General features: G+C 47.8%; 1 protein-coding gene across 6 annotated transcripts in view; it reads right to left on the bottom strand.

Moving 5' to 3' along the window:
* Positions 1 to 23,976, bottom strand: part of ABLIM1 (actin binding LIM protein 1) — a 235,503-nt gene that overhangs the window by 189,378 nt on the left and 22,149 nt on the right. For all 6 annotated transcript variants that reach the window (XM_063962540.1, XM_063962538.1, XM_063962543.1 and 3 more), the window contains exons 2-3: positions 14,587 to 14,770; positions 6,236 to 6,348 (exon numbers count right to left, since the gene is read on the bottom strand). In XM_063962540.1, coding sequence (XP_063818610.1) covers positions 6,236 to 6,348; positions 14,587 to 14,693 — 220 coding nt within the window. In that variant the 5' untranslated portion in view covers positions 14,694 to 14,770. The remainder of the gene's footprint in view (positions 1 to 6,235; positions 6,349 to 14,586; positions 14,771 to 23,976) is intronic.

Genomic DNA, 23,976 nt, shown 5'->3' with positions numbered 1-23,976 from the left:
CTTTCTGTGTGTATGAACAACTACCATCTGCAGATATATCTGCCAGCGTGTACCCAGCTTTACTGTTACACGATGGATGAGACAGTCTCTGCATCCGATGCTGCCGTATAAAGACGCACCAATCAGTATTACAGGGAGCGCAGACGTTGGCAGCGGGCACCTCAGCCCTTGCACATCGGCCGCACGGATGTACACAAGGGGAGGAGCTTGTAGCTGCATTTGCATAAAGTCGCAGACGGGCGACCGCCTTCAGACGCTGCTGCGTGCGACTGATTGCTTCGTGTTGCCCATTACTGATGTAGTGACGCAGAAATATCAGTAGTAGTAATTACGTCCTGTGAGGCAGGAAGGGTTAAAGCACCCCTTCCTCCCCCTCAAAATCTGTAGTCACTGACTGCAGCAAGAAGCCCGGATCCAGCCGGTGATAATGTACAGATCTGCGGAGACAAGCGCCCTGGACGGATTCTGCGTCACATTATATTTATCGGTTGTATACTGACATGAGCACCCCACACACCCCGCCAGTCATGGCTGCCGGCTCCTGCCCATACTGTAACTTTAGCTTTAGGGTCCTGGGCAGAGGGGAGGGGGTCATCAGCCTTCTAAAGCCCAGCGGCCTAAGACTGCCGGAGTGTATAATAGGGGGCAGGGGGTTCACTTACCGCTGCAGGGGCGAGACTCCACATAATGATCACAGGGTCACACATTATTGCAAGAGAGCGACAAACTCTGCTTGTGTAACCCCGACCCACACAGCCGGGGTCACTACTCCAGGGCAGCGCTCTCTCTCTCTCTCTCTATATATTAAATGAATATATGCACTTAATAAATGACATTTTTCCTTATCTTAGAATGAGGTAGGTACAGGTCACCCAACGCGTTTCTTCTCAAAGACTTCTTCAAAGGGTATACATATGAAACAGCAAAAGCATAAACACAACTACAAGCAATCCACATTCAGATGCTTTGAGGAATACTGCAGCCGGCTGGTATAAGGCTACCTACACTCTAGCAGTGACATATGGTTTTCCACGCATGATAATATAAATGAAAATAACCCCCACTGCTTGTATCTACTTCCTTGATATGCATTTAGATGTAAGCTTTCAGCCGTGCTGTTAAACGTCACGTGCGCTAATATGGAAGACGCATTCATAAATACCTCACCAGGACATGAGATAAAAGCATGTAAAAAATCCACATGATTGCTATTTTCACTTACAATTTCACGTACAGTACTTAGGGGGTAATTCAGGTTTGTTAGAAAACAAAAAAGCAGACTAATGAAGCAAAATCATGCTGCACTGCAGGTGGGGCAGATGTAACATGTGCAGAGAGAGTTAGATTTGGGTGGGTTATATTGTTTCTGTGCAGGGTAAATACTGGCTGCTTTATTTCAACACTGCAATTTAGATTTGAGTTTGAACACACCCCACCCAAATCTCTCTCTGCACATGTTACATCTGCCCCACCTGCAGTGCACATGGTTTTGCCCATTTGTGTGCTTTTTTTGGGATTGTTAACAAACCTGAAAAAAGCCCTTAATTTGCGTTACATCTTAATTTTAATGCCAGTGGGTGCGGAGCTGATTCAAGTCAGTAATTTATGGCGTGGGGCAGTCTTCCAGAGAAATATGGTAGCATGCAACAAACAATTTCTGATTGATTTTATGATTAGTTCTGGAATCCCAACAAAGGCATGCTGGTAGGAGTCATTATTCATTATGCATTACAGCATTTCCCCATCATGATCGTCCAACCATGAATGTATACATCTCTATATACACAATTTACAATGACTGCAGAAACGTGAAACCCAGTCTCCAGGGAGCGGGATTACTGAGTGCACAGAAAGACATCCAGCGCAGATCGTGCACACTCAGCATCATTATACCATTCCAGAACGTTCCGGGGCTCTTAGCAAGAACTGCAGCGTGGTTATATCATTGTTAATGATTCAGCTTATCCAGATACTTTATGGAAAGTCATATTTTTCTGCGAGCTGCAGATTGGCTCCGGTGCTGATGGCAGCAGTACGAGAAGGAGCTTAATTACCCGTCCTGCAGGGCGACGGACCCAGGCCAGCTCGCTTGATGCGTTTCCACTTCAGCTAACCTTAGAATTCTCACATGCCAGTGGGTTAACGAGGTAAGGTGGGCCTACAATGCTGCCAGCCGTCCCGGGCCCTGCCACGCCAGCCTGCTAATTATTTCCCATGCTCCAGCCTAACAGGGCGACTCAGAGTTCTGCAGCCTAACAGGCCGCTCCAGCAAATGCTCTGCATGTCTGAGTGAGGCCAGGGCGACTCAGAGTTCTGCAGCCTAACAGGCCGCTCCAGCAAATGCTCTGCATGTCCGAGTGAGGCCGGGGCGACTCAGAGTTCTGCAGCCTAACATGCCGCTCCAGAAAATGCTCTGCATGTCCGAGTGAGGCCGGTGTGACTAGTTCTGCAGCCTAACAGGCCGCTCCAGCAAATGCTCTGCATGTCCGCGTGAGGCCAGGGCGACTCAGAACAGCCTAACAGGCCGCTCCAGCAAATGCTCTGCATGTCTGAGTGAGGCCAGGGCGACTCAGAGTTCTGCAGCCTAACAGGCCGCTCCAGCAAATGCTCTGCATGTCCGAGTGAGGCCAGGGCGACTCAGAACAGCCTAACAGGCCGCTCCAGCAAATGCTCTGCATGTCCGAGTGAGGCCAGGGCGACTCAGAACAGCCTAACAGGCCGCTCCAGCAAATGCTCTGCATGTCTGAGTGAGGCCAGGGCGACTCAGAGTTCTGCAGCCTAACAGGCCGCTCCAGCAAATTCTCTGCATGTCCGAGTGAGGCCAGGAAGGTTCTGCAGACAGGGTCGCCGAGTGACACAAAGGTTTACCTAGTGCCTAACCCTAACCGACTCCTTTGGTAGCCTAACCCTAACCCAAGCGCCAAAACATCATGAGAAACCATGCGTCGACCTTTTCTGTGTTGACTATTTGTATGTCATACTTTTTGAACCTGTCCACCTATCAGTGGGGAACACAGTCACGGTTTGTGGATGCTGCCACTGCACCTCCAGGATCCCGAGAGACTCTTGCAATCCTTCTCCTTGTGGAACGGCACAAAGGATTTATCTGACAGTGAGCGAGGGTATAACAAGCTGCCTCAGGAACCAGACAATACATGGTGAGACAGGGCGGGCGTCTCTCTGCTGCGCTCGGCGTGCTGGATGTCCATTAGCAGATGGCAGCGCTGACCTCTCATAAGCTCACACTGCGCGCTCCAGCAGATTTATGTGAAGCTGCACAAAGCGGCCGGACGGCTGAGAGAAAGAGGACGTTGCAGCGGATCGATAAGTGATATGGAGCAAGTACAGGGATCGTTTCGCATAAAGAGCAGGTCGCGTCACGGGACACTTTCACAGACTGGCTTCTCTTTTATTGCGAGTCTCGTTGTACGTGAGATCATCGGTCACCAGATCTGTATCCTAAGTGGCCACTCAGCAAAGACAAGTGCGAGTAACACGAGACAGCTCCGGGTGACACAATACTGGACAGAAAAAAAAGAGAAGGAAAGTCATCTACAAAGTGACACAAGTTATCAGGAAGCTGCGTGGTATGACGCCAGCGCACGCAGACCGGCGCATGTCTCTCTGGTAGGGAATTCAGTGCAGAGAGCCCCCGGAACGCTGGGCAAAGGCGGTTCACCGTCAGCACCAATAGAGGTCACCAGGGGATTCAGCGCTGTGTGGCTGTTGCGGCAGCAAATCACACTGTAATAAATTCCCCCTATGGGTCACTATCCACTCCAAAAGGTTGATAGGGTCAAAAGGTCAACAGGTAAAAGGTCAACTGTCTAAGGTTCTTCTAGTTCAAAAGGCTGACATGGCAATGGTCGACACACAAATGGTCAAAACAAGTTTTTGGGGGATTTAAAAAAAATATTTTTTTTTCAACTTTTGCATAATTCACCGTCCACGTGGACTACAGTCGGTAATAGTAACCGGTGCCGGGCGCAGCGAGGAACGTTGCCCGAAGTTTGGCGAGTAAAGGGAGCCCTGGAAGGGGACGCATTACACTAATTGCGAAACGGACACATTTATGTAAAAAAAAAACTTGTGGTCCTGTCGACACTTTGTACCCGTCGACCATAGACACAGTCCTATGCCGGCCCCATGTGCAGTAATAAGTTTCCTTTACATACAATCTGACCTCTAAATATTCTCGGAACGATGGCCAAGCTGTACTCAGTACAATCCGCAGACTCTATCCATCGGGGTAATAATATGTACAGGGGGCGACTATCTGCCCCCAGCGTTCCCCGGCCGTGCTGAAACATGACGGAACCAGCCCTGTAATATATCAGTCACATAGACGGGGGCCGGTTGTTGTTACACAGAAAATAACTGTAGGCTCTGTAACCGGACCCCTGCGTTCTAATTTCACGGTGGCAAGAAAACGGAACAGGTGTTATTAGTGCCGCCCACACTGGGCACGGGCTCTGCCTGGCAGACAGGAACAGAGCGGAGTCCTGGCATTCCCCCAGCTGACAACTGATCAGAATCCAGCAATTAGCTCACTCGCTATTGTATTACCCAGAGCAGCGGAGGTTTATACCAGCGCAGCGCCAGGGGGAAGGTCACCGGTAACTGGAAGACGGTTATTACTCCTTCCAGCCATGTATTTATATCACCTCTCCGTACATGCCAGGGTATTGTGTATTATTATCAGTTATATACCAGGAGTGCTTTTACTCTAAAATCAGAGCGACGCGGGGGCAGCAGTACGGGAACGCGGCCATTAATACGTCTACAAGGGCGACCTGTATCAGCCGCTCAGCTCAATGCATTGAGGACCAGATACTTGTAAGAATGCCCAAACACCTCTTTCTCCCCCTACCTCTGTGAGGGCTTCCATAACACCCTGCTGGGGAAACAATGACTCTCTAGCTTCAAAGAGGTCTTCTTCAGCCGGAGTGTGAGTGCTCACTCACGCTACTAACCATGCAATATTTATAGTAGGATCACGACTGACCATATAATGCACCCTTCCAGTATTTATATCGCAGATGGAAGGAGAGGCAGGCACAGCGTGAGTGAGCACTCACACTCCTGACTGCGTAATGTGCTCTTCAACTTTGTTTTTGGAGATGGAGAGACCGGTAAACCGGAGTGCCCGTGTAAGGGATGAGTAGCCAAGAAGGACAACACAGTTGAATGAGAGAAGCTTAGGAGACAATGGGGGGTCATTCCGAGTTGTTCGCTTGCTAGCTACTTTTAGCAGCCGTGCAAACGCATAGTCGCCACCCACGGGGGAGTGTATTTTCGCTTTGCAAGTGTGTGAACGCCTTTGCAGCCGAGCGCAGCAAAAACATTTTGTGCAGTTTCAGAGTAGCTCTGGACTTACTCAGCCCTTGCGATCACTTCAGTCTTTTTGGTGCCGGAATTGATGTCAGATACCCGCCCTGCAAACGCCTGGACACGCCTGCGTTTTCCCAAACACTCCCAGAAAACGGTCAGTTGACACCCACAAACGCCCTCTTTGTGTCAATCACCTTGCGTTCGGCTGTGCGAATGGAATCTTCCCTAAATCCACTGATCCTCTTTGTACCCGTACGACGCGCCTGCGCATTGCGGTGCATACGCATGCGCAGTTTTGCCGTTTTTTTTTTACCTGACTGCAGCGCTGCGAAAATCGTCAGCAAGCGATCAACTCGGAATGACCCCCATATGTTCTAGGTTTAATGTTACTGGATTGATGCCAGGAAAACTGCGGACATTACTGGAGGGGGAACATGATAGAAACTTCCACATATACCAAGAGTTTTAACAATGTCCAGGAGAGAGACATTCAAACATTTCACAGGAAAAGAAGTATTACATGAGGACATGCGCTGAGACTGGAGGGAGGTAGGTTCAAAGGAATCTTGAGTAACAATTACTTTACAGAAAGAGTAGTGGATAGATGGAACAGCCTCCCATCAGAGGTGGTAGAGGCTAAGACAGTAGAGAAAGTTAAACATGCATGGGATAGAACTATGACTCAAATAGGGTTGAGGTTACCAAAAGGTAAAAGAGGGGCAGACTAGGTGGGCAAAGTGGTTCTTATCTGCCGTCACATCCTATGTTTCTATGTTACCTGAATGCTAATCAATCATGAAGCAACACAAGAGTAATCACATCCTGACTGCTGGGCTGGGTGGAAGGGGCTGGTACCCGGTACCCATCCAGCCCAGAGCGTGCCAACACCAGACGGGCCACTTACTGCTGGACGAAGACAGCTCCTTAGGTCCTGGTGACATGGGTTGGACAGCACAGCTCTGACACAGGCAGTCTCTCCCATTGAAGGTCACTCTGTCTCCCGGTGGGAATGGATGTCTGTCAGAGAGAGATAGAGTGAGATGAGTTATCACATCTGTAGGTGACCGGAGCATAGAATGTTTGTCTGAGGGTCTCAGGATAAGCTGGGGCACCTATACAACATGCCGTATTATATACATGAGGACAGGAGACAAGGCCCACGTAGAGCATTATAGTAAAACACATTGCCCCGCACCTACTGTTCTATCGCGGCGTATGGAGGCTCGGTGTGCGAGGACAACTTATCATTTTAAACTTTAACTTTCTAAGCACTGTGACCGCCCAGGTCTGTGCAATGTGTAACATATTCCTGGGGATATTTGGAGGCGTTTGTAGCCGGAAACGAATCAAAAAGAAGCTTAAAGAGGGTTGAGCAAAGGACATATTTGAGGGTGCATCCATGCCTGCTGCGACAAATGCTTGGACGGCTACAAAATAACCATCGCTGATCTTTATGGAAAAGTATCTATGTACAATGACAGTTTAAACAAAGAAAAACTTTATAGTAAAAAAAAAATAGGATTTTAATTCCTACCGGTAAATCCTTTTCTCTTAGTCCGTAGAGGATGCTGGGGACGCTTCAAGAACCATGGGGTATAGACGGGATCCGCAGGAGAAATGGGCACTTTAAGACTTTTAAGGGGTGTGACCTGGCTCCTCCCTCTATGCCCCTCCTCCAGACTCCAGTTATAGGAACTGTGCGAGATACATACCAGCTCACACCTCAAACACACCGTACAACATGGTATTTAACACAACGCATGCAACGGCATGAACCATGTCAGCAACAGGCTGACTATAACAGAAACACAACCTGTGTGTAAACATAACTAATAACGGCAGATAGAGTCCGCACTGGGACGGGTGGGCGGCCAGCATCCTCTACGGAAGAGAAAAGGATTTACCGGTAGGTATTAAAATCCTACTTTTTCATACGTCCTAGAGGATGCTGGGGACGCTTCAAGAACCATGGGGTTTATACCAAAGCTCTAGAACGGGCGCGAGAGTGCGGATGACTCTGCAGCACGGATTGAACAAACATGAGGTCCTCATCAGCCAGGGTATCAAACTTGTAAAATTTCGCAAAAGTGTTTGAACCCAACCAAGTAGCTGCTCGGCAGAGTAGTAATGCCGAGACCCCCTGGGCAGCCGATTTCGGTAACGGCAATCCAGCCGTAGAATGAGCTTGCTGAATCGTATTACAGATCCGGCGCGCAATAGTCTGATTGGAAGCAGGCGTCCCAATCTTGTTGGCAGCATATAGGACAAACAGAGCTTCCGTTTTCCTAAGATGAGCCGTTCTGGTGACATAAATCTTTAAGGCCCTGACAACATTGAGAGATTTTGACTCCGCGAAGGCGTCAGTAGCCACCGGTACCACAATAGGTTGGTTCATGTGGAACGATGAAACCACCTTCAGCAGAAATTGTTGACGAGTCCTCAACTCCGCTCTATCTTCATGGAAGATTAAATAAGGACTCTTGTGAGACAAAGCCGCTAACTCAGACACCCGCCTGGTGGATGCTAAGGCCAATAGTATGACCACTTTCCAAGTGAGAAATTTCAACTCTACCTTCTGTAAAGGTTCAAGCCAATGTGACTGAAGGAAATGCAACACCACGTTAAGATCCCATGGTGCCACTGGGGGCAGAAACGGAGGTTGGATGTGCAAAACTCCTTTCACGAAAGTCTGAACTTCTGGAAAGGAGGCCAATTGTTTCTGAAAGAAAACCGATAAGGCCGAAATTTGTACTTTAATCGAGCCTAACTTTAGGCCCGCATCCACACCTGCTTGCAGGAAATGGAGAAAACGCCCTAACTGAAATTCTTCCGTAGGAGCCTTCTTGGATTCACACGAAGACACATATTTTCTCCAAATACGGTGAAAGTGTGTCACCAGAGCGTCCACTGCTATTGCTTGTGGATCCGTCGACCTGGAACAATATCTCTGAAGTTTCTTGTTGAGGCGAGACGCCATCATGTCTATTTGAGGAATTCCCCAAAGACTTGTCACTTCTGTGAAGACCTCTTGCTGAAGACCCCACTCTCCTGGATGGAGATCGTGTCTGCTGAGGAAGTCTGCTTCCCAGTTGTCCACTCCTGGAATGAATATTGCTGACAGAGCGCTTGTATGTCTTTCCGCCCAGCTGAGAACTTTTGTGGCCTCCGCCATTGCCGCCCTGCTCTTTGTTCCGCCCTGGCGGTTTATGTGCGCTACTGCTGTTATGTTGTCCGACTGTATTAGGACGAGCAGGTTGTGAAAAAGACGTTCCGCTTGAAGAAGACCGTTGTAAATGGCCCTTAACTCTAGAACGTTTATGTGTAGACAAACTTCCTGGCTTGACCATTTTACCTGGAAGGTTTCCCCCTGTGTGACTTCTCCCCAGCCTCGGAGACTCGCATCCGTGGTCACTAGGATCCAGTCCTGGATCCCGAACCTGCGTCCCTGTAGGAGGAGAGATCTGTGCAGCCACCACAGGAGTGAGATTCTGGTCTTAGAGGACAGGATGATTTTCCGGTGCATGTGCAGATGGGATCCGGACCACTTGTCCAACAGGTCCCACTGAAACACTCTGGCATGGAATCTGCCAAATTGAATGGCCTCGTAGGCCGCCACCATCTTCCCCAGCAATTGAGTACATTGATGGATTGACACTCTAGCTGGTTTCAGAATTTGTTTGACCAAACTCTGAATTTCCAGAGCCTTCTCTTCTGGAAGAAAAACTCTCTGTAATTCCGTGTCCAGAATCATTCCCAATAACAACAGCCGTTTTGTCGGATTCAACTATGTCTTCGGCAAGTTTAGGATCCAACCATGCTGTTGTAGAACTGTCAGGGAGAGCGTAATGTCCTGCACCAGCTTGTCTTTGGACCTCGCCTTTATCAGGAGATCGACCAAGTACAGGATAATTGTGACTCCTTGCTTGCGAAGGAGAACCATAATTTCCGCCATTACCTTGGTGAAAATCCTTGGAGCCGTGGACAGACCAAACGGCAACGTCTGAAATTGGTAATGACAATCCTGACTAGCAAACCTCAGGTAAGCCTGATGCGGAGGATATATGGGGATGTGTAAGTAGGCATCCTTTATGCCGACACCATGAAATCCCCTTCCTCCAGACTGGAGATCACATCTCTTGAATTTGAATTTTCTTAGGTAAAAATTGAGGGATTTTAGGTTCAGAATTGGTCTGACCGAGCCTTCTCCCTGTTGATACGGGGGAACCCTGATAATGACTTGATTTAGACACAACTTTTGTATTGCATACAACCTTCCTGTCCGGAAGAGAAGCTGGTAAGGACGATTTGAAAAATCGGTGAGGGGGAACGTCTTGAAACTCCAGTTTGTACCCCTGGGACACTATTTCTAAAATCCATGGGTCCAGGGCCGAACGAGCCCAGAATTGACTGAAGAGCTTGAAACGTACCCCCACCGGTGCGGACACCCGCAGAGGTGCCCCAGCGTCATGCGGTGGATTTGGCAGAAGCCGGGGAGGACTTCTGCTCCTGAAAACCTGCCACGGCTGGAGATCTTTTACCTTTCCTCTTCCCCTATTTGCAAGGAAGGAATAACCTCAGCTTTTTTTGTATTTATTTGGCCGAAAGGACTGCATATGAAAATGGTGTGCTTTCTTTTGTTGTGGAGGAACATAAGGCAAAAATGACGACTTACCTGCGGTAGCCGTAGATACCAAATCAGTGAGACCCTCCCCAAACAAGACACTACCTTTATATGGGAGAGACTCCATAGCCTTCTTAGAGTCAGCATCAGCATTCCATTGATGAATCCACAATGCCCTCCTAGTTGAAACCGCCATGGCATTGGCTTTTGATCCCAAAATGCCAATATCTCTCGCGGCCTCCTTTAGGTAGGCCGCAGCGTCCTTGATATAACCCAGAGTTAACAGGATACTATCCCTATCTAGGGTATCTATATCAGATGACAAGTTATCTGCCCACTTTTTGATAGCACTACTCACCCACGCAGATGTGATTGTTGGTCTGAGCAGTGTACCGTGGTGACGTAAATGGATTTTAATGTATTTTCCTGTCTATGATCCGCAGGATCCTTAAGGGCTACCGTGTCAAGAGACGGTAAAGCCACCTTTTTAGACAACCGTGATAGAGCCTTGTCCACAATGGGGGATGACTCCCACTTTTCTCTATCCCCAGAGGGGAATGGATACGCCACCTGAATCCTTTTGGGAATCAGAAACTTTTTGTCAGGATTTTCCCACATTTTTTCAAACAGAGTATTCAGTTCATGAGAGGGAGTAAACGTTACCTCAGGTTTCTTTCACTTATACATACAGACCCTAGTATCAGGAACAGCAGGGTCTTCAGTGATATGTAACACGTCTTTTATTGCCACAATCATGTACTGAATGTTCTTTGCCAATTTTGGGTCTAATCTGGCATCACTATAGTCGACACTGGAGTCAGTGTCCGTGTCGGTATCTGTGTCTGCCAACTGAGAAAAAAGGAACGTTTTTGTGACCCCGACGGGGTCTGAACCTGTGATAACACATCCTCCACAGATTTCTTCCATGCCTGGTTCTGAGAATCAGATCTATCTAATCTCTTATTAATAAGAGCCACATTAGCATTCAAGGCATTCAACACATTTACCGAATCAGGAGTCGGCGGTGCCGACAGGGTCACTCCCACAGCCGTTTCTGCCCCTAACACAGTCTCCTCCTGGGAAGAGCACTCCACCTCAGACATGCCGTCACACGCGTACTGACACCCACAGACACACTGGGCCAAATGGGGACAGACCCACAGTAAAGCCTGTCAGAGAAACACAGAGGGAGTTTGCCAGCTCACAACCCAGCGCTCAATCCCGGTTCTGAAACGATAATATAAAGCCTCAGACCCTGCAGCGCCTTTATAATACTTATATTTGCACCAAATCAACTGTGCCCCCCCCCCCCCCCCGTTTTGCACCCTGACACCAGTACAGCAGTGTTGAGGAAGGACCAGCGTCCCTGCAGCTCAGAGAAGAGAAAATGGCGCTGAGGAGAGCTGTGAGGGCTAAGCCCCGCCCCCTTAATGGCACGCTTCAGCCCCGCTATTTTTTTAATATAATCACACTGGCGGGGGTTAGGATTTTGTGCCAAGGCACTTAAAATCCACTTTGCCAGCCTTAATGAGGAGTTTTATGCTGCCCAGGGCGCCCCCCCTGCGCCCTGCACCCTGTAGTGCCGCTGTGTGTGGGAGCATGGCGCGCAGCGCGATCGCTGTGCGGTACCTCATAAGCCGTCACTGAAGTCTTCTTTTCTTCTTCTACTCACCTGTCTTCTGACTTCTGGCTCTGCAAGGGGGGTGATGGTGGGCTCTGGGAGTGAACCCGTAGGCGTACCTAGTGTTCCAAACCCTCAGGAGCTAATGGTGTCCTGTAGCCAAGAAGCAGAGCCTTTAAACTCCCTAGAAGTAGGTCTGACTTCTCTCCCCTAAGTCCCACGAAGCAGGGAGACTGTTGCCAGTAGTCCTCCGTGAAAATAAAAAACCTACATAAAGTCTTTTCAGAGAAACTCAGTAGAGCTCCTCTAAGTGCATCCAGTCTGCCTGGGCACAATTCTAAAACTGGAGTCTGGAGGAGGGGCATAGAGGGAGGTGCCAGGTCACACCCCTTAAAAGTCTTAAAGTGCCCATGTCTCCTGCGGATCCTGTCTATACCCCATGGTTCTTGAAGCGACCCCAGCATCCTCTAGGACATATGAGAAAAAAAGCCATTGGAAGTGTGCTTAATATACAGAGAGAGAGTGTGCTTAATATACAGAGAGTGTGCTTAATATACAGAGAGAGAGTGTGCTTAATATACAGAGAGTGTGCTTGATATACAGAGTGTGCTTAATATACAGAAAGTGTGCTTAATGTACAGACAGTGTGCTTAATGTACAAAGAGTGTGCTTAATATACAGAGAGTGTGCTTAATGAACAGAGATTGTGCTTAATGTACAGAGAGTGTGCTTAATATACAGAGAGTGTGCTTAATATACAGAAAGTGTGCTTAATGAACAGAGAGTGTGCTTAATGAACAGAGAGTGTGCTTAATATACAGAGAGCGTGCTTAATGTACAGAGAGTGTGCTTAATATACAGAGAGTGTGCTTAATGTACAGAGAGTGTGCTTAATATACAGAGAGAGTGCTTAATGTACAGAGAGTGTGCTTAATATACAGAAAGTGTGCTTAATATACAGAGTGTGCTTTATGTACAGAGAGTGTGCTTAATATACAGAGAGTGCTTAATATAAAGAGAGAGTGCCTAATGTACAGAGAGTGTGCTTAATATACAGAGAGTGTGCTTAACATACAGAGAGTGTGCTTAATATACAGAGAGTGTGCTTTATGTACAGAGAGTGGGGGTCATTCCGAGTTGTTCGCTCATTTTTTTGTCGCAACGGAGCGAATAGTCGCTAATGCGCATGCGCAATGTCCGCAGTGCGACTGCGCCAAGTAAATTTGCTATGCAGTTAGGAATTTTACTCACGGCATTACGAGGTTTTTTCTTCGTTCTGGTGATCGTAATGTGATTGACAGGAAGTGGGTGTTTCTGGGCGGAAACTGGCCGTTTTATGGGTGTGTGCGAAAAAACGCTACCGTTTCTGGGAAAAACGCGGGAGTCGCTGGAGAAACGGAGGAGTGTCTGGGCGAACGCTGGGTGTGTTTGTGACGTCAAACCAGGAACGACAAGCACTGAACTGATCGCAGATGCCGAGTAAGTCTGGAGCTACTCAGAAACTGCTAAGAAGTGTCTATTCGCAATTCTGCTAATCTTTCGTTCGCAATTTTAATATGCTAAGATTCACTCCCAGTAGGCGGCGGCTTAGCGTGTGCAAAGCTGCTAAAAGCAGCTTGCGAGCGAACAACTCGGAATGACCCCCTGTGTGCTTAATATACAGAGTGTGTGCTTAAAATACAGAGTGTGCTTAATGTACAGAGAGCGTGCTTAATATACAGAAAGTGTGCTTAATATACAGAGAGCGTGCTTAATGTACAGAGAGTGTGCTTAATGTACAGAGAGTATGCTCAATATACAGAGAGTGTGTGCTTAATATAAAGAGAGTGTGCTTAATATATTGAAAGTGTGCTAAATGTACAGAGTGTGCTTAATATACAGAGAGTGTGCTTTATGTACAGAGTGTACTTAATATACAGAGAGTGTGCTTAATATACAGAGAGTGTGCTTAATATACAGAGAGTGCTTAATATAAAGAGAGAGTGCTTAATATACAGAGAGCATGCTTAATGTACAGAGAGTGTGCTTAATGTAGAGTGTGCTTAATATATTGAGAGAGTGCTTAATGTACAGAGAGTGTGCTTAATATACAGAGAGAGTGCTTAATATACAGAGAGTGTGCTTAATATACAGAAAGTGTGCTTAATATACAGAGAGTGTGCTTAATGTATAGATTATGCTTAATGTGCAGAAAGTGTGCTTAATGTGCAGAGTGTGCTTAATATACAGAGAGAGTGCTTAATGTACAGAGTGTGCTTAATATACAGAGAGAGTGCTTAATGTACAGAGTGTGCTTAATATACAGAGAGTGTGCTTAATATACAGAGAGTGTGCTTAATGTGCAGAGAGTATGCTTAATATACAGAGAGTGTGCTTAATGTGCAGAGAGTATGCTTAATATACAGAGAGTATGCTCAATATACAGAGAGTGTGCTCAATGCTGTCATTTTAAGTCCCACTTCCTGCAACGTTGACATATGTCTCCAGCCCGCTTCAGCATACGTCCCCTGACATAGTAAACAGCAGGTCTCTTCTGTGCCCCAAAGCTACAGTAATATACCACGAGTGGATGTAAAACCCCAATGAGTATATGCGATAATGTGTAATAATATGGGAGATTTGTGTTCTGTACGCTGTCTCTTTCCAGCCGCTGCAGAGCTTACAATTTAATGTCTGCAGCTAGAAGCACTGGGTCTCATCGTTTTCATGTATAATCACCTCAGCAGGATTACTGGGGTTTAGCAGTGACCCAGGTCACACCTAGCAATAATCCTCTGTGAAGCTAATCCTGGAAGAAATCAATGGGACCCTCAAAGAAAGTGAAACCTTTTGCATTGTTCTATCTGACGTAAATCTAATGTGCCCTCCCCACCCCTCAAAACCCCACCTAACCCCAATAAAGGACAATGGTTACAAGAGCCTTTTGATGTTGGGAACTATTTCAGCACTGCAGTCTCAGCGGATAAACACAACGATTTATGGTGAGCGAGACCAGATTATGGGCGGGACTTACTTGCAGACCGTGCAAACGAAGCAGTTGGGGTGATAGGTTTTTCCTAGAGCCGTGACCACCTCGCCCTCCACGAACTCTGCGCAGCCGCTGCACCGCGTTCCGTACATGCGCTGGTAATCCAGTGTACATAGATACTCCCCGTTCTTGATGAAAAACCCACCTTGGGCCAAGTCGCAGCCACAGACTGGAAACACAGAACACATAGTAATAATAATAATGATAACACAACATTCTACACATTATTCTCCATAGAACGTGAAATCTCTGGTGGGGTAATGCCCCTGTAGAAGAGTATTTTAAGCCATAACATTTTCAATCTTTGGTGGGTTTAATAAGTGACCCATCAAGTTGATACAATTCCACTGCGCTGTGATGGCAGCTACTGTGTGCGCTGGACACATTTTCAGCCTGTCAACTGACTAAATGCTAGCGACATGACTGATGTACAGTATAAGGCACAAAGGGGGGTCATTCCGAGTTGATCGCACGCTGCCGATTTTCGCAGCGATCAGGTTACTACTGCGCATGCACCGCAATGCGCATGCGCGTCGTACGGGTACAAACAGCATCGTTGCTGTGCAATGTTTCTAGCGACGATTCCATTCGCACGGCCGATCGCAAGGAGATTGACAGGAAGAGGGCGTTTATGGGTGTCAACTGACCGTTTTCTGGGAGTGGTAGGGAAAACGCAGGCGTGTCCAAGCGTTTTCAGGGCGGGTGTCTGACGTCAATTCCGGGCCCGGACAGGCTGAAGTGATCGCAGCGGCTGAGTAAGTCCAGAGCTACTCAGAAACTGCAAAAAAAGTTTTCGTCCCGCTCGGCTGCACATGCGTTCGCACACTTGCAAAGCAAAAATACACTCCCCTGTGGGCGGCGACTATATGTTTGCACGGCTGCAAAAAGTAGCTAGCGAGCGATTAACTCAGAATGAGGGCCAAAGTGCCTTGTGTCTCAGTCATGAGCAGTAGAAAGGAAGAGACTTGCCCATAGTAACCTTACAGCTTCTGTCATTTACCCGGCACAGTCTATGAAATGACAGCTGGAAGATAATGGTAGGTATTGTTTTCAGAGGATTTACCGTCTTATGGTGGTCATTCCGAGTTGTTCGCTCGCTAGCAGTTTTTAGCAGCCGTGAAAACGCTATGCCGCCGCCCACTGGGGAGTGTATTTTAGCTTAGCAGAAGTGCGAACGCATGTGCAGCCGAGCTCTGCAAAAACAGTTTGCGCAGTTTCTGAGTAGCTATGAACCTACTCAGCGCGTGCAATCCCTTCAGCCTATTCGTGTCCGGATTTGACGTCATACACCCGCCCAGCGAACGCCCAGCCACGCCTGCGTTTTTTCAGACACGCCTGCGTTTTTTCAAACACTCCCTGAAAACGGTCAGTTGCCACCCAGAAACGCCCCCTTCCTGTCAATCTTCTTGCGGCCGCCAGTGCAACTGAAAAACTTAGCTACAACCTGTGCACAACCACAACGAGCTTTGTACCTGTACGCAGGATGTGCGCATTGCGGCCCATACGCATGCGCAGAAATGCCGATATTTAGCCTGATCGCTGCGCTGCGCACAATGGCAGCTAGCGATCAACTGGGCATGACCCCCCTATATCTGTTGTTCATTTAGTGGGAGATGTAGCAAACCTTAGAGAGAGATAAAGTGAGAAGAGATAAAGTATAGCCAATCAGCTCCTAACTGCCATGTTTCAGGCTGAATTTGAAAAATGATAAGAGCTGATTGGTTGGTACTCTCTCCAAGTTTTGATAAATCTTCCCCTTAGTGACTAGATACGTCTGACAATACTAATATGGGGAGAGTAAAGCCCCCATCCTCCCGCCTGCTTCAAGGAAGGATGAGGAGCGCAGACTCTGGAGAAGGGAGGGGGACTACGGCCTGGGGCATCAACAAAGCTTCCATCAGCCCTGAGGCTGTTGTACAAAGGACACCGGAGGAGACAAACGGGAAGGGACTACATAATGGCCCTCATTCCGAGTTGTTCGTTCGTTATTTTCCTTCGCATCGGTGCGATTTTCTGCTAACTGCGCATGCGCAATGGTCGCACTGCGGCTGCGTCAAGTAAATTTGCTAAGAAGTTAGGTATTTTACTCACGGCATTACAAGGATTTTTCTTCGTTCTGGTGATCGGAGTGTGATTGACAGGAAGTGGGTGTTTCTGGGCGGAAACTGGCCGTTTTATGGGTGTGTGTGAAAAAACGCTACCGTTTCTGGGAAAAAAGCGGGAGTGGCTGGAGAAACGGGGGAGTGCCTGGGCGAACGCTGGGTGTGTTTGTGACGTCAAACCAGGAACGAAACTGACTGAACTGATCGCAGTGTAGGAGTAAGTCTGGAGCTACTCAGAAACTGCTAAGAAATTTCTATTCGCAATTTTGCGAATCTTTCGTTCGCAATTCTGCTAAGCTAAGATTCACTCCCAGAGGGCGGCGGCTTAGCGTGTGCAATGCTGCTAAAATCTGCTAGCGAGCGAACAACTCGGAATGAGGGCCCATATGCTAAAAAACTGAGGTGATACTAGAGTATAGAGCGCTCCCCTTTCCTCCTCTGCACCCCACCTACTGGAAGGAGCACGGACCGACACTACGGAAGTTAACCGCACATAAATGAGAAGACACAAACAGACAAGACAAACAAGGAATCTGCATCTCCCTGCAGAGAATAATCTGTCAGGTACAAATCTTTTTTCAAATCAACAATACAGGTATAATGTGCTACATATTTATAAATATCATGAAAACGTAAATAAATTAAAACGCAATTAAAGCAATTGTCCCCAATGTCCGCTATAAAGGAATACGAGGATAAATGTCATAGCCTGTGATTTGCAAAACAGGGGCAACCCGGCGCGTTTCATGCTGTTATATGTAACAGAATACAACGTATATACGCAGACACACACCTGAAGCAGTCTCAGTCATATGCCTCTCCCTGCCCTGCGTTTTGTAATGTTACATACTGTAGTTACATAGTTGTCGAGGTTGAAAAAAGACAATTGTCCATCGAGTTCCACCTATAGTGCTATATGTTGTATTATCTCCAATTTACTTATAACCTATTTTCCGCTAAATATTTGTCTAATCCTTTCTTAAATGCCTCGATTAAATCCGACATTACCACTCTCTCCGGCAGTGAATTCCATAAACTCACTGTCCGCACTGTGAAGAAACCTTACGGATGCTTGGTCTTAAACTTCCTCCCCTCCAACCTAAGAGGATGACCACTTGTCCTGTGTACAGAGGCCCTCATTCCGAGTTGATCACTCGCTGCCGATTTTCGCAGCGCAGCGATCAGGTGGAAAAATGGCAATTCTGCGCATGCGCATGGTACACAGCGCGCATGCGCTAAGTACTTTCACACAAAACTTTGTAGTTTTACAGAAGCTTGAGCGACGCTTTTCAGTCGCTCGAGTGTTCGTTGTTTGATTGACAGAAAGTGGGTGTTTCTGGGAGGTAGCTTAGCGTTTTCAGGGAGTGTGCTAAAAAACGCAGGCGTGCCAGGTAAAAACGCAGAAGTGGCTGGATAAACGGGGGAGTGGTTGGCCGAACGCAGGGCGTGTTTATGACGTCAAACCAGGAACTAAACAGACTGCAGTCATTGCAAGCTAGGAGTAAGGGGGTCATTCCGAGTTGTTCACTCTGTAAATTTCATCGCATCGCAGCGATTTTCCGCTTAGTGCGCATGCGCAATGTTCGCACTGCGACTGCGCCAAGTAAATTTGCTATGAAGTTAGGTATTTTACTCACGGCTTTTTCTTCGTTCAGGCGATCGTAATGTGATTGACAGGAAGTGGGTGTTTCTGGGCGGAAACAGGCCGTTTTATGGGCGTGTGAGAAAAAACGCTACCGTTTCTGGGAAAAACGCGGGAGTGGCTGGAGAAACGGAGAAGTGGCTGGGCGAACGCTGGGTGTGTTTGTGACGTCAAACCAGGAACGACAAGCTCTGAACTGATCGCAGATGCCGAGTAAGTCTGGAGCTGCTCAGAAACTGCACAGAGATGTCTTTTCGCAATATTGCGAATCTTTCGTTCGCAATTTTACTATGCTAAGATTCACTCCCAGTAGGCGTAGGCTTAGCGTGTGCAAAGCTGCTAAAAACGGCTTGCGAGCGAACAACTCGGAATGACCCCCTAAGTCTTGAGCCACTCTGAAACTGCATGAATTTTTAAGTAGCAGAACTGCTAACCTTTCGTTCGCACTTCTGCTAAGCTAAGCTACACTCCCAGAGGGCGGCGGCCTAGCGTGTGCAATGCTGCTAAAAGCAGCTAGCGAGCGAACAACTCGGAATGAGGGCCAGAGCCCTTAATAAGTAAATCGCCTGAAAGGGTTGTACAGTCGCCGAATATTCGCACTCTTTCAAGTTCCCCCCAAGATGTGAGACATCAACACACTGACCGCTTCCAGATTATGTGGAATGTGAGATGTAATCTCCCTTGTTACAGAATATACAGAAAATATAGAATATTACAAAGTTGCCAAATACTCTTGATTAAAGGATGTTAAATAAATGTAATTCTCATTGTCTATTCTTAATATCTTAGACTATTTATTGAATATGAATACAAAATACAGACCCCTGCATCCAGCTATGAGACCAAGAGACCCCAGCATTTTACTCCAAGACCCCAGCACCCAGCTATGAGACCAAGAGAGCCCAACACTCTGCTCCAAGACCCCAGCATCCAGCTATGAGACCAAGAGAGCCCAACACTCTGCTCCAAGACCCCAGCACCCAGCTATGAGACCAAGAGAGCCCAACACTCTGCTCCAAGACCCCAGCAGCCAGCTATGAGACCAAGGGAATGCAGAACTCTGCTCTAAGATCCCAGCACCCGCTGTGACTGCAAGAACCCACAACTCTAACACAATCCACAGCACCTGGCTGTGAGACTGAGAGAGCCTAGCACTCTGGTCCAAGATCACTGCACCCGGCTATGAGACCAAAGAGATCCCAGGACGTTCCTCCAACACTACAGCACTTAGTTATGTAACATAGAAAACCCAGCACTCTGCAACAACAATGGTAGACAGTCAACCAACTGTGAGACTACGGCTGGATTATCCAAAACCTCCGGTTGGGCCGTTCCGGACCCCGACAGCCAACTGCAATGCAAACGGTGTCCAGCTATTTCCTTCTGATGTCAGGATCATCTTCTGCAAGGTACATTTACCATACACTCAGGAAGCATAGAAATTGCTGCAGGTAGAATTCCTGAGCAAAAAGTAACTGATTAACAACAATATAACACAGACATTCCTGTCTCATAGCGGTGGGTCAAGAGGTAAATTCCAACAAGACTCTGTGTGGAGTTTGTATGTCCTCTCGTTCTTGCCTGGGTCTTGTCCAGATGCTCCTCTTTTTTCCCACAGTCCAAAAAAAACAACCCCATACGGTAAGCTAAATGACTGCTTAAAAAAAAAAGCGACCATATGTGTTTGTGTGGTCAGGAATTTAGATTGCAAGCTCCACTGTACAAGGGACTGATGTGAATGACGGAAATATTCTCTGCACAGCGCTGTGTAATATAGTAAATGATAAATAATATAATAATAAATCAGAGTTTCCATTACATACCCTCATATAGCTAATACCCTATGAGAGGGGTATCAGGAGAACAGCTGTAACGTCACACACAGAGATCTCTGCGTCCGCCAGCTGTGGCCATTCCTCAGACTGGACCTAACAGGTGAAATCTCCTGCACCCCTGGCTGCGGGTCAGGCTCTGCAAGCAGCGCCCACGTCTCTCTCCTGGCGCTTCCGGCACACCGGCGGCAGCCAGGGATGGGTATTATTCTTTAGCTACCACAAACTTTATTTCCCACAAAAGTTCTGGCCTGCAACAAGCTCATTAAAATGTACGTAAATAAAAACAGACGATTTGGCAGCAAGCCATCCTTTGAGTATTCAATTAATTAGCTTCAATTAAAAAACACAACAGCCTCAAATGTCAGACAATTGCCAGCGCACTAATTTATACGGTTATTCAGCTTCAACAGAATGCAACGTCCCTGGTCTATTCTGCTTTCATGGACTGGGCTCTTATATGTGGATTCATATAAAAACAACATGGGCCGAGGTTCGGAAGACTTACCAGCTAGGACCAGTCTGTAAGTTCCAGACTTTAATTTTGGGCCTCAGTATTTTAGAATTGAAAGAGCAATTTGTTCAAACAGTTACAGATAGCAAACGATAGCAGTAAGCCTAAACCGGCGGATTTAAGTGGGTCTTGCCGGGTGCCACCAACTCCCACCTGTTATATTCTAGGTGCGGTTGCAGTCAGTCCACTTGTAGGGCCTAATTCAGGCCCTCATTCCGAGTTGATCGCTAGCTGGCGTTGTTCGCAGCGCAGCGATCAGGCTAAAAATCTGCATTTCTGCGCATGCGTATGGTGCGCACTGCGCACGCGCGACGTACTTTCACAAAAGCCGAGGCAAATTCACGACGCTTTTCAGTCGCACTGCTGGCCACAGAGTGATTGACAGGAAGTGGGTGTTTCTGTGTGGTAACTGACCGTTTTCGGGGAGTGTGTGGAAAAACGCAGGCGTGCCAGATAAAAACGCAGGAGTGGTTGGGGAAACGTAGGCGTGGCTGGCCGAACGCAGGGCGTGTTCGTGACGTCAAAACAGGAACTAAACAGACTGAAGTGATCGCTAGCTAGGAGTAGGTCTCGAGCTACTCAGAAACCGCACAATCTTTTTTTGTAGCCGCTCTGCGATCCTTTCGTTCGCACTTCTGCTAAGCTAAGATACACTCCCAGAGGGCGGCGGCTTAGTGTTTGCACTGCTGCTAAAAGCAGCTAGCGAGCGTACAACTCGGAATGAGGGCCTCAGATCTGATCGCAGCAGCAAATTTGTTAGCAAATGGGCAAAACCATGTGCACTGCAGGTGGGGCAGATGTAACGTGTAGGGAGAGTTAGATTTGGGTGGGTTATATTGTTTCTGTGCAGGGTAAATACTGGCTGCTTTATTTTTACACTGCAATTTAGATTTCAGTTTGAAGACACCCCACCCAAATCTAACTCTTTCTGCACATGTTATATCTGCCCCACCTGCAGTGCACATGGGGGCTAATTCAGACCTGATCGCTGCCCTGCGTTTCCGCACAGCAGCGATCAGGTCTGAACTGCGCATGCGCCGACAGCCGACGGCTGTCTTAGCCCTGCGGTCGCCTCTGCCTGATTGATAGGCAGAGGCAGTCACTGGACGGGAGGGGGCGGACTGGCTGCGTTTGGCCGCTGTTTAGGGGGTGCGGTCCGGGCAACGTAGGCGTTGGGGGTGCGGCCCGCGGTGGCTGTGTGACGTCACACGCAGCCGCTGCGACCCGGCAGCGACGAGTAGCTCCCTGCCAGCGCTGGGAGCTGCGCTGGCTGGGAGCTAGTCTTCAAGTACATTGCGTGCGATGCTTTTGTACTTGTGCGGCGGGCAGAGCCAGACATGCGGGATGGACTAGCCCGCATGTCAGGGAAGCTGATCAGGTCTGAATCACCCCTATGGTTTTGATTGATAGATTGATCATTGCTATAGGAAGAGCGGGTGTTCTACTTGGCGAAGGGCTTGCACTTCACATCTTTGCAATGTTTTTAGCGCCTAATTCAACAATTACAGTTCTGGATAATTGCATAAGTCAACAGATTTTATTTAGACGGATCTTTTAAACTTCTGACAGAGTTCACATAATTTAACCTCTTAGCGTATTTCCGTCGCTTCCAGGTATACACTTGTGTACAGCCAAACCCCCCTCTACTTGGTGGCAGTTACTCCCTTAGAGGTCACCTAACCTTTTGGGGGAATTCCCTTCTCTGCGATGCTCCGCCGCAATGTCCGGCCGTGCACATCACCCCTTATCACGGTAAGCAGTACATGCTCATCTATCTGCACAGGAAAGAATAGCGAAGCTACATCGCCACAGAACGCTTTCACTGCCATTACGGAGGCACCCCTCCTGCCCTTATGCTACGCATGATGTTCTAGCCCCTCCGCCAGGCCATGCCCTTAAGTCCAGCACCAAGTGCCGATAGGATATGCCCGCCTCTGTTGTTCTAACCATTACTGCATAACGACACTGGAGTGTCCGCCACTTTATATATCAATCAGTCGCTGCAGAAATGCAAGATCAGCGCTCTCCGTGTGGCCGATATCATTTGTTTTGCTAAAAGACGGGTTCACATTTGCTCCACGACGCTTTACAGAATCCCCCAGCAATGAACCGGCTGAACGACTGCATTTAGAGACAGAAAATAAAATGCTAAAAGCCAATTCCAGGGCGATGTCATCCTTCATGCATAATTCCTATTACCCTTTTACAGCAGACAGAGAAATACATCGCAATCAATACCCACACAATTAATCCTGCACAATAGCCCATTCCTAATGTCAGCCACATGGTAAATGTCTGAGACATCAGAGACATTCAGTAACCCTACCAGTGCCGCAGCCCTGGTGCCAGCACGCCCAGTAATACAGCACTGGTGACCCTCAGTGGCAAACGCAGGATTTCTAGAGGGGGGTTTCCAAATACAATACACAATCTCCCACTACTGGAACACAGTATTAATATTTAACATTATAGATGGTGTATAGTATAGGCTGTATCAAACATATTTAAATAATATAAATAAGGTAAGTGGTCAAGAAAAGGTTAAATATACTATAATAAATAAATACACAAACATAATAGAACCAGTACTGCACTTGCTAAGCACACATTCTCCCACCTCATGGTAAGGCTCCTGTCTCTTCTTCCTGGTAGCTACTCTCTGGTCCAGTGCACTGATTGAGGACTCAGATCCACACACACAGCAAACCTGGTAGAAGAAGCTGCTACCACTGGGCATGTGCAGCAGATCTGCTCTGTCCTTTACACTGCATGAGGTCCCGGCAGCTCTAGTAATCATATTATATACTATTGCTATTGTCATAATTTGAGCCACTTGCCAAGAGGAGGGGGGTTTCTGGGCAACCAGAACCCCCCCCCCCCCCCCCCCCGCGTTTGCCTATGACCCGACTCCCTCAGCGCTGCGTTACCAGAGTCACAACAAGTAGGACACTACAATAAAATTTCCAGTTTATAATCCAGCTCACGGGAAACTATCACTTTGTGTAAGGAAATACAAGAAATCACACAGAGCAGACTGTGCGCCCAATTAAGATCTGATCGCAGCAGCAAATGTGTTAGCTAATGGGCAAAACCATGGGGGGTCATTCAGATCCGAACTGCGCGTGCATATGCACCGCACTGCGCCGGTGCGTCGCACGGCTGCAACGGGCATCGGCGCCCTGTGACGGGATGGTGCAAAGAATCCATTCGCACGGGCAATCGCAAGGAGATTGACAGGAAGAGGGCGTTTGTGGGTAGTGACTGACCGTTTACAGGGAGTGTCCG

Source organism: Pseudophryne corroboree, chromosome 3 (assembly GCF_028390025.1).
Source record: "Pseudophryne corroboree isolate aPseCor3 chromosome 3, aPseCor3.hap2, whole genome shotgun sequence".
Lineage (NCBI taxonomy): Eukaryota > Metazoa > Chordata > Amphibia > Anura > Myobatrachidae > Pseudophryne > Pseudophryne corroboree.
Note: the sequence above shows the minus strand (reverse complement) of the source record. Positions and strands in the feature narration are given on the sequence as shown.